Raw genomic sequence first — 11,959 nt, forward strand, 5'->3', positions numbered from 1 at the left:
AGCTGACCCTCCTAAAACAAAGACCTCTAGATAAGCTGACTAGATTCACCAGAAGGGCAATTAGTGGGGAATGGCTGGGGGTGCCAACAACACAGCAGACAGTAGCAGGGATATCAGAGTATAAGGGCTCTAGTGGGGAGAGGGAGGCTATGGGTGGGTGCAGTCTGGGAAGTCAGTGTAAAAATAAATAAATTAAAAAAATAATTCTTCAAAGCATAAAAATTACTCCTTAATAATTGGTGGATGTGAAAAACATTACCATTGAATTCTACCTGATGACTTTATATCCATGCTCAGATGCCAAGGAGCTCAGAAAGTAACTGACTGTGACGTAATAATCAGATACATAGAGATTAGAAATGCATGCGCAAACATCTTAGTGTCAATTCCATTAAAAATGAATTTTTCTGTAAGAAACTGTATTTTAATAATGAAATGGAGATCTTTTTTAAAGGTTAAAACTTCATATAATTTTATGTCTTAAAGGGTTTATACTGAGTACGATATTGTATAACTTTATTAATTCAACTGTAAACCTAAAAATTTACAGCCAATTTTGAAATAGATGGCATCTTAGCTCTGGAAATTGTTATTGAATATGTCAATGCTGCTGTCATGAAATGCTTCTTCTAATTATGTGGTTATTAAATAAATAATTTTTTTTAAAAAGAAGGAATTGCAGGGGTTGGAGAGAAGACTTGGTGCTTAAGAGCACTGGCTGTTCTTGCAGAGGACCCAGTTCAATTCCCAGCACCCATGATTCTGAGCACCCACTTGGCAGGTAACAACTGTCTATTACTCCAGTTCCAGGGGATCTGACCTCAGAGCACTGAACAACACAGGTCACATACATACATTCAAGCAATACAAACAAAGTTTAAAACAAAATATTTTTTTAAAAAAGGAATTGCAAATGAATGCTGTCAAATTTCTGTATTGGTTCAAAAATTAGGCTAGTAACTTTTTTCTCTTAAAGATTTTATCTTTTTCATTGTGTGTATGTGTGTGTGTGGGTGTGTGTGTGTGCGCGCGTGCACTCGCACACACTGGTGTGGGGTTATGGACACATGAGTGCAAGTGCCCTCAGAGACCAGAGGCATCAGATCCCCTGGAAATTCCAGTTATAGGTGGTTGTGAACCATTTGACATGGGGGCTGGGAATTGAACTCAGGTCCTCTGCAAGAGTAGCATGTGATCTCATCTGTTGAGCCATCTTTCCATCCTGTTAGGTTGGCATCTTTAATCATGCTTTTATTCTTCAATGGTATAAAACCGTATTTTCCTTTCCAATGTTGACAGCAAAGTTCATAATTAAACTTTTTTTTAATCTATGTGGTTAGAAAGTGTAAAACTTTTCTCTATATATGACACTGTGTTACCTAATGATTTTCTCTTGAAATTTTATTAATATTTTACTTTCAGCCAGGACTGTGTATTTAACCAAGTTTTCTTTTTCTAGAAGGCACTGGGTAAGATTTCTCTGAGGGCTGTGAAATTACTCCAAAGTTAAGAGTGCTTACTGTACATCAAAAGGACTAGAGATCGGATGCTACCACCCATATAAGCTGGGTGTCTCACATACATCTGTAACCAGTTCTGAAGAGCTCAGAGACAGGAAGATCACTGGGGCTTGCTGGCTTCCAGCATAGTCAAGGTATAGTCCCAGGTATAGGGAGTGACCTGACCTCAAAGGAACAAGCTGAGTAACAGAAGAAAACACCCAACACCCTCTTTTGGCCTTCACAAATACACACACAGGCACCTACACCCACCCATAAGCACATATTCTCTCTCTCTCTCTCTCTCTCTCTCTCTCTCTCTCTCTCTCTCTCTCTCACACACACACACACACACACACACATACACACATAAAATAAATTTTTTAAAAGATTCCTTTGAGCCAGCATGGTGGCAACACGCCTTTAATCCCAGCACTTGGGAGGCAGAGGCAGGCCGATCTCTGTGAGTTCAAGGCCAGCCTGGTCTACATAGTGAGATCCAGGACAGCTGGGGCTACAGGGAGACCCTGTCTCAAAAAGACCCCCAAAAAAAAGAAAAAAAAAAAGATTCTTTTGGTTTCTTTAATATTGTTAAAGCATTTCTTGGATCTATAAACAAGCTATCTAAGTTTTCCAACTCTAAAGACCAAGGAACTAAGAAACTGTTTAAAAAAAAAAGTTGCACCAATCTCCCAACCCAGAAACTTCAATGTAATTACTTCTAAAAACTGACAGTGCTGAGGCTGGAGAGACAGATAGCTCAGCAGAGGACCTGGGTTCATTTCCCAGCACCCATGTGAGGTGGCTCACAATGCCTGGAGACTCCAGCTTAAGCTGATCTGATGCCCTCTTCTAGCTCTACAAGTACCTGCATGCATGGGGTGTACATACATATCTACACTCAGGCACACAAATCTATACAACATAAAATAAATAAATCTTAAAAGGGGGAGAGGGGCTGGAGAAATGGCTTGGTGGTTAAGAGCACTGGCTAGTCTTGCAGAAGACCTGGGTTTGAATCCCAGCATCCACATGGAGGCTAACAATTGTCCATAATTCCAGATCCAGGAGATCCAACACCCAAGTCTGTCTTCCTCATGCACTGCACGAGATGGGTGCTGTAATACACATGCAGGCAATACACTCATACACATAAAATTTTAAAAAATAAAAAAGAACACTGGTGATAGGCTCTAAGACACTCCCAAAAACAAAGTGAGAATTGAATTGTATATTACCTCTTCTTTAATTTCTTCTTTTTCTTGGACTAGTGGTTTTGGCTCAGGCTTAACTGGTTCCAAAGGTGGAAGGTAGTTTTTAGTATAAAGACTTTCAAATAGTTTGTCCACAAAACCTGAAGTTTCTAAGGAGAAGAAATAATATTTAAGTGTTATACAAACAAAAAACATGTTTAAACATCATTAGCAACACCTTAGGAAAACAAATCTTTTACACTGCTGTTAGGATTAAAAACAATTATCTTAAAGAAAGGGAAGTCTGTTCTGGGGACTGTTTTGGTTTTGTTTCTTTTTCAATTCTTCTGATAACTGCATGTGTACAAATGATATAGAAAGATTATTTGCTGCATATGTAAGAGCAAAAAACTAGAACAAACCAAGTTTCCATAAGCAAGAAACTAATAAATAATCATGTAAGAGAACACAAAACTTCTATAGAGTCTATAAGCTTTCAAAATATCTAAGACAACATTCTGTGCATTTATCTATATAAAGACTCTGACAAACTGTGTGCTATAGGAGGGAAAAGGGCATATGTAGACCAGGAAGAATAGATTTCATGGTATCACCTTACTGCCTACTCAAAAACTAAATTAAAATACTTTTTAATTTGTTGAAAAAAAAATAGTTACATGAAGATGATATGAAACTTCTTATGTAACTGTATTTTGGCTCTGTTGCAACTCTTTTGGACAAACAGAATGGAAGAAATGGGTAAATTTGCTGAAAGTATAAATATCAAAATATTTATAGTTTTATTAGCACACTTGCCTTGCCCAGCATTGGAAGGCAGGAAAGAGAAAGGTACAACATGGACTCTGCTCATACTACAATTATTACATGTTTTACATTTCTAAAACGTCAACTACCTTTTCCTCAGAAAAGCATCTTCGTATAAACTCATTTACACTGATAATTCCTATAAGCAAACATTTTTTTATAATGGTAAAACTTCAGTGCTTAAGTGGAACATGGCAGTTCACATCTGTAATCCCAGGATTCAGAAGAAGACTGAAGGATCACCCGAACTACATAATGAGTGCCAGGAGGGCCTGGACTAGAGTAACATTCAGCTTCAAAAAGACTCCCTCAAAATAAAAAATATTACTAGGGATGTAACTCAGCTGGTAGAGTGATTGCCTGGTATGCATGAAGCCCCAGGTTCAATCTCCAGCACTACACATAAACTAAGTTTAATAATAGACACCTGTAATCTTGGGAGGCAGAGGCAGGAGGATCCAGAGTTCATGGGAGTTCAAGGTTATCCTCCACTACACAGCAAGTTCAAGGATAGCCTGGAACAGTTATGTGTAATCTTAACGCAATAAATTAGACCCTTCGAAATGTTTTATAATCAAGTCTTTCTTCATAATCTTTTGGAGCTTTTTTGTTTTTGTTTTTGTTTTGTAAACAGGGTCTCCCTATAGCCCCAGCGGGCCTGGAACTGACTGGATAGACCAGGCTGGCCTTGAACTGAGAGATCTGCCTGCCTCTGCCTCCCAAGTGCTGGGATTAAAGGCATGCACCACCACATCCAGATTATCTTTTGGGTTTTACAACATGTATAACCTTTGTAATTTAAAAGACATATAACTCAATATAAAAAAAAAAAGAAAAGAAAAAAGATTAGGGCTGGAGAGATGGCTCAGTAGTTAAGAACACTGGCCATTCTCGTAGAGGACCAGGGTTCGTTTCCTAGCACCCACATAGCTAACAACCATCCATGACGCCAGTTCCAAGGCATCCAACACTTCTTCCGAGCTCCATGGGCACTGCACAACATGGGTGCACTTACATACATGCAGGCAAAATACTCATACACACAAAAAAAAATAAATAAAATATTTTTTTAAAAAGATAGGGCTGGTGATGAGTAAAAGTGCTTGTCACCAAACTTGACAATCTGAGTTCAATCTCTATGACCCACATGGTTGAAGAAGGAAACCCACTCTGGTAAGTTATCAAGACCTCCATACACATACTGTAGTTAGCACACATATGTGTGCGTGCAGGCAGAGGCAGGCACGCAGGCACACAGGCACACACACACACACAAAAGAACTGTAATCTAAAAAAAAAATCTGCCAGGCATAGTGGCACTCACCTTTAATCCCTTAATCCCAGCACTCGGGAAAGAGGCAGGCGGATCTCTGTGAGTTCCAGGCCAGCCTGGTCTACACAGCAAGTTCCAGGCCAGCCTGGTCTACACAGCAAGTTCCAGGCCAGCTGGGATTACAGGGAGACCCTATCTCAAAAAGACCATAAAAAAGAGAAAGAAAAAAAATCTATGTACCAAGCACTCTGTAGGTTCAAAGTCTCTACTTTCAACAAAAGGGCAAGCAAACAAGGAAGGGAGAGACAGATAAACATAAACAAGCAAATAAGAATAAGACAGGCTGTTAAAAGGTCCATGAAAGGAATAAAGCAGGGTTAGAAGGAGGAAAGGGTGACTGGAAGCATGGGGGTGTTCTATATTGTATGAAGTACAGTTGGGAAACTGCAAATGGATGGCATCTGAAGAGATCAGAAAGAAGTAAGAAATTCATCTTTCAGGCAAAGGTAAAACAAGTTCAAGGGCTCTGAGCAAGGGACGGGCTTGCCACAGTCAAAACCAAAAAGGTAGTCAGTGTGGCTTAGATAAGAGTAGGACTAGTGGGGATAGGGGAGGGAAGCAGGATGACCCTGAACTTCTGATCCGCCTGCCCCCAACTCCCAAGTGCTGAGTTACAAGAAAACTCTATCATGTCCAGTTTAAGATGGAAAGATGGGAAGTTAAAGGTACAAAGAGAAGAGGATCATGCCTAGCTCTTCTTGGATATTAAGACCCAGTCAAGACAGAACAAGAATGATGGGTTCACTATATTAACAAGGATAAGCAGCTTCAGAGGCTGAGGAGATAGCTCAGTAGGTCAAATGGTTGCTATAAAAGCCTAAGGACCTAAATCCGAACCCCAAAACCCATGTAGAAAAGCTGGGCATGCTGGTACTTCTCTGCAATCCCAGTATTTACTGGGTAGCCAGTCTAGCCTACTTGGCAAATTCCAGGCAAATAAGACACTGTCTCAAAAAACAAAGGTGGAAAGCTCCTGAGAAATGGCACCCAAGGTTGGCCTAGGCTCTCCACGTGCACATATGTACATGCACACCTACACACCTACATACCCACACACCCCCACACACATACACACACACAAATAAGCAACTTCACTAGCTTCAAGCAGTTATTCCTCAACATCAGTTAAGTGTTGCTTAAAGCACAATGGACTAAAAAAGTATTAAGAGTCATTGGTTTGTTTGTTTTTTTTTTTCTTTTCGGTCTTTGTTTCCCTGTAATGCTATGTAGACCAGACTGGCCTCGAACTCACAAAGATCCACCTGCCTCTGCCTCCCAAGTGCTGGGATTAAGGGCGTATGCTACCACACCTAGCCCTAGAGTCACTGTCTTAATATAAGGAAGAAACAAAGAAGGGGAAAAAAAACCTAAAGTGCCTGACAAGTATTTTAGCATTCATGAATGAACTATATTCAAGAATTCAAAGAACTTGACTACTTTCTTTCCTATAAACCTATGCTTGCTGCAGCACTACATTTACTAAAATAGGAATGATAGTGGTTAGTGATAGAGGTTAGCTTGGTCCCTGTGCAAGGATTACACTCAAATTCATGAAGCATTCCACTCCATTTTTTAAAAGCTTATACTTTCATGATGTTTGGTTACATCACTGTTGTTTTATTTGATACAGGGCCTTGTCTTGTGGCCCAGGTGACCTGGAATTCCCTTCATAACGCCAGGTTGGCCTCAAACTCATGATCCTCCTGTCTCAGCCTCCTAAGTGTTGGGATTATAGGCATATGCCACCACTCCTAGCTCTCTTCAAGAAGTTTTAAATTAAAAATATTTACCTAAAATACTTGATTGAATGCCTATAATTACCTTTTTGTAAAAAGACATCAAGTTGATCAGCACAAAAGGCTTTCAATTCCTTCTCAGGTTTGTCCTTCTTGACCAGTGCTACAACATAGTTGGCTAGGGCTGAAGGGTCAGCATCACATCTAGTTAGAGAAAGAAAAAAAAAAGTTGTAAGACATTGTATGCAATGATGATATTATTAATGAAGTCATCCCTATCTTGAAAAATCAAAGATTTAAAGTGACTGCAAGTGAGTTTCCTTTTCTGCTTATTTTTACAATATACTTACTGTGCCCCATATTTCCAAAGTGCTGATCATACCAAGAATGCTAGATCAGGTGTTCATTCATTTGCTTTCTCAATGGCAACAGGGAAAAGGTGACCCCCAAGCTGCTGTCTGGTCCAGCCTGTAAAGCACTGACAACACCACCCTCACGAACTATGTGCTCCATGTGATCAGTGAGGAAAAAGCAGGGAACATCATGGGACAGGTTTTTCCTCTTCTAAAGCATCTTTACCTAGAACCACAGGATCAGCATACAAAAATGACTAAATCAAGTCAAGCACATGGTGGTGCACAACCTTAATCCCAGCACTCAGGAGGCAGAGGCAGGTGGATCTCTGAGTTCAAAGCCAGTGTGCTCTACATATGAAGTTTCAGGCCAGCTGAGGCTACAGGAAGACCCTGTGTCAAAAAAAAAAAGCCCCCCCCCCAAAAGCCCAAACCCATCACTAATCTTCTCAATCACTATCTTAAAGATCTTTTTAAAATGGAAACATGGAAATAATACCTTAAACACTTCTTTTCCAGCTATAAGCAAGGAAAAGCTCTAAGAACTAGAAACAGGAAAAACAGAAGTGCTGGAAAAGCAGCAGAGATAAACCTTCATATTTTTTCTAGTCAGCAGTAACCTGACTCAAAATGCCAGAGCAGCACATGATTCTATGACACTCCTCCTATCTCTGCCTGAGTACTGGAATTAGAGATGTGCACCCCATACGCGGCTCCATAGGGTTTGTTTGCTTGTTTGTTTTTGGTCTTTATGAGGTAGGATCTCCCTGTCCCAGCTGACCTGGATTTGCTCTGTAGACCAGAGCTCCGCCTGTCTCTGCCTCCAGAGTGCTGGGACAAAAGGTGTGCACCACCCCGCCCTGCTTCCATAGCACTTTTTCTCAATTTTAATATTTTATTGAGTTTTTGTACATTTCATATAATACATCTTAATCAAATTCAGATCCCCTCCTTACTCTCCTATAGGCCCTTGAACTAGATTTCAGGTCTTTTGGCGTATAAGTTAAGTCCTATCTAGTCAAGCATTTCTACCCAGGTGTCCCTTGGTGCAAGTTCATCCACTGGAGTCTAGTAACCCTGCCTCCCACAGCATTTTTATAAACATCAAATGAACAGCATTCAGGATGACAGTAAATAAAACCAGTATGTAAGCACAATGATCAAATCCTTACAAAATGCTATTCACCTTTGTGTTTACACCCATAGGTTAAGTTATTATAGCAGCCATGTTTAGATGTTCTTCTTGTTGTTTGTGTTTTCATAGTAGATGGAATCCCACTGATATGGGCCAACAGCCCATGGAAAACAGACGATGCAGAGACCTGAAAATTCAGTGCCTTGCCACAATGGAAGGAAGATCATCCCACACCTATCATCCCCTCCAAGGCTGGGGGACTTTTGTGGAAGAGGTGGACAGAAAGAATGTAAGAGCTGGAGGAAGGGGTGGAGTGTTATCTGGAAGTGTCCTCCAACCACTATGCAAGCAAGCTATAGTCAAACCTCCTTCCCACACTTGTCAAGGAATCCATGAGGGAGTCAGTTACCCCTCCCACCCAATCAGTCGATCTTAGCTGCATGTAGGGAAGGGGCTAAGGATATATAAGGCAAAGCACTTATACACTTATACACGAGGCACCTCTCTCCATTTGTGCGGCTGTTGGGAAGTCACAGGATCTATATTTGAGTGTGGATTTTCCACCATAGCTGTAAATGGGGGAAGGGTGCTCACTCTTCTGTACATAAACCCCCATCCTATGCTCTGTTAGCAAGCCCAATAAATTCATTAGGACTTTCAAAAAAAAAAAAAAAAGAACAGTGCTAATGGAAAACTTCATTTTTCTACCAAAGTTGACCCCATATTGGCAAATCCTTTGGTCTTGGATTTCTTATTCCCCCTTAAATTTCATTGAATATATATTTTTATGTAACCTGCTTCAAGTTATTTCTGGAAAAATGTGTTAAAAATTGACTGTCTTTGGAATAAGTAAAATAAAATGCTAGTCAATCTGGGGCTAGATAGATGGCTCAAGGGTTAAGTGCACTGGCTGTTCTTGCAGAAGACCTGGGTTCAAACCCAGCCCACAAAGCAGCTAACAACCATCTGTAACTCCAGTTCCAGGGGATCCAATGCCCTCTCCTGTCCTCCATAGGCACTGCATGACAGGGGTACACTTACACACATGCAGGCAATATACTCATACACATAAAATAAAAATAAATCAAAAAAAATTTAATGCTATTCATTCTAATCCTGTTCTATAATCCTCAGGCCTCTCTTGTCAAACAAAAAGTTCAAGAAGTTTCAGCTTGGGGACTGGGGAGATGGCAAGCATTAAGAGTGCTGGCTGCTCTTGCAGAAGAGCTGGATTAGGTTCCTAGCAACAAAATGGCAGCTCACAAACACCTGCAGCTACAGTTCCAAGGGATCTAATGCCCTCTTCTGACCTCTGCAATTGGCCTTTGAGGGTGACACATGCATGTGAAGTACTTCCATGTGTGCAGACAAAGCACTTATACACATGTAAATACATAAACTAGCAAACATATTTTCAAAAAGACATCTCAGCTTATGAGAATCACATTATCAATCACATTTTTTCCAACAAAAGAAAAACCAAATTAAGGACTGGAGAAATAATGGCTCAGCAGTTAAGAGCACTGGCTGCTCTTGAGGAGGATACAGGTTCAATTCCTAGAACTTACATAGGTGGCTATCTATCATCTACAGCTCCAGTTCCAAGAGACCTAAAGGCCTCTTTTGGCCTCTGAGAATACCATACATGCATGTAGTACACAAACATACATACAGGCAAAACACTCGTAACATAAAATCTTTTCAAATATTTTGAAAATCCAAACAAAAAAACAGCACCTCCACTTCAAGTATGGAAGTTCATACCTATAATTCCAGTACTCAGGAGGCTGAGGCAGGAAGATTGCCAAGAGTTAGAGGCCAGATTGGGCTAAGAGACCCTATCCTAAATGAGCAAAAAACTAAACAAAAGTTTATATAAGAGTAAAACAGAACTTTGTTTCAATACCAATACAGTAATAAGAAAGAATAATTGATAAAGACTGTACCTAGAGGACTGAGGAGATGGCTCAGTTGAGGACCTGACAGCACTTAGGTTTTTAAAAAGCTGGGGATGGTGGCATGTCTATAACCCCAGCACTACTGAGGCAGAGACAGTCAGATCCCCAGAGCTCGATAGTCAGCCCAATCTAATCAACTGGCGAGTTCCAGGTTCCGAGAGATGAGGTAGAGGAATGGAGGAAGAACACCTGATGTCAACCTCTGACTTCCACATGCACATACACACACATCACACACACAACTTACATACACACACTAAGACTGATAACTAATTCTGACGGAGAAAACTTACCTTCAATTTTATAAAATAAAGAGGTAATTTAAAAAATTAGCAGTCAAGAGTCAATGTGGTGGCACACGCCTTTAATCTCAGCACTCAGGAGGCAGAGGCAAAGCTCTTTAAGAGTGAGGCAGCCTGATCTACATAGCAAGTTCCAGGCCAGCTGGGGCTACAGGGAGACCCTGTCTCAAGCAACAACAACAACAAATTAGCAGCAAAGGTCAAAGTGTGCTAAAAGCAAATATATATTATTATTTATATATTTAAAAGATACAAATTGGGCTGGGGAGATAGCTCAGTTGGATAGGTACCTGCCATACAAGCATGACGACCCAAGTTTGATCCCAAGCACCTACAGAAAGTCAGGCACAGTAATACGGGACTAATCCCAGCACACCAAAAATAGAGAAGGATTTCTGGAGTTTGCTGGCCTGGCTAGCAGACCTGGTAGGCTGAAGGTTCAATGAGAGACCCTGTTTCATAAAAATAAGGTGGAGAGCAAATTAGGAAGACACCTGAAGTCAATCTCTGGCCTCCCCATACACATGTGTAACCCATACACAAAAACATAAAATTCAAAATAAAGTCAAGATTTGTTTTCTTAATTAAATATATTACTTGGGCTGGAGAGATGGCTGTTGATGGTTTGAATGAAAATGTCCCCCATAGGCTCCAAGTATTTGGACATTTTGTCCCCAGTTGGTGATGCTCTTTTGGGAGGTATTAGAAGGTGTGGCTATGCTGGAGGAAGCACATCATTAGGGGCAGGCTTAGGGAATTCTTAAGCTTGCCTGATCTCCAGTCACTCTCTTGCTTCCTGTGCCTGCTTGAAGACGTAGAGCCTAGCTTCCACTTCTGCTCCAGCCACCTCTGGCCACCATGCCTCCCTGCCATGATGGACTGTAATTTCCCTGAACCCGTAAGCTCAGATAAACTCTTCCTTTTATAAGTTGCTTTGGTCAGCGTTTCTATCACAGCAATAGAAAAGTAACTAATACAATGACTCAGCAGTTAAGACTCTGGCTGCTCTCGCAGAGAACTTGGGTTCAGTTCACAGCACCCACATGGCAGCAAACAACCATCCGTAACTCCGTAATTCCAGGGGATTTGACACCCTCTTGTGACACGGATGCACTTACATACATGTAGGCAAAACACTCATATACATAAAATAATAATATATATACATATATATTTTACTGGCTGGAGAGAAGGTTCAATGGTTAAAAGCACTTAGTGCTCTTGCAGAGGACCAGAGTTCAGTTCTCAGCACTTCCCAGCATCCACATTTGACAGGTGGCTCACAATCACCTGTAACTCCAGCTCTAGGGACAAACTCTTCTGGCCTCTCATGTGCACAACAACACAACACAGACACACAACTCAAAAGTTAAATAAATCTTTTTTGAAAAATTACCATGCTGTGTGTGGTAGTGCATGCTCCCAATACCAATACTCAGGAGGCAGAGGCAGGTAGATCTCTCTGAGTTCAAGACCAGCCTCGTCTACACAGCAAGTTCCAAGTCAGCCACGCTACACAGTGAGACCTTGCCTCAAAAAACAAAACAAAACAAAAAATAAACTGTGTGTGCATGTGTGTGTGTGTGTGTAAAACCTTATGGAGAATTATGAACAGATCATTTTAG

The 11,959-nt window shown here is 40.7% G+C and overlaps 1 protein-coding gene across 4 annotated transcripts in view; it reads right to left on the reverse strand.

Moving 5' to 3' along the window:
* Window positions 1-11,959, reverse strand: part of Rbm27 (RNA binding motif protein 27) — a 102,497-nt gene that overhangs the window by 75,439 nt on the left and 15,099 nt on the right. For all 4 annotated transcript variants that reach the window (XM_008821640.3, XM_008821638.3, XM_008821639.3 and 1 more), the window contains exons 2-3: window positions 6,672-6,790; window positions 2,738-2,862 (exon numbers count right to left, since the gene is read on the reverse strand). In XM_008821640.3, the coding sequence (XP_008819862.1) occupies window positions 2,738-2,862; window positions 6,672-6,790 (244 nt within the window). The remainder of the gene's footprint in view (window positions 1-2,737; window positions 2,863-6,671; window positions 6,791-11,959) is intronic.

The sequence above is a fragment of the Nannospalax galili genome, unplaced genomic scaffold, assembly GCF_000622305.1.
Source record: "Nannospalax galili isolate Female #2095 unplaced genomic scaffold, S.galili_v1.0 scaffold328, whole genome shotgun sequence".
Classification (NCBI taxonomy): Eukaryota; Metazoa; Chordata; class Mammalia; order Rodentia; family Spalacidae; genus Nannospalax; species Nannospalax galili.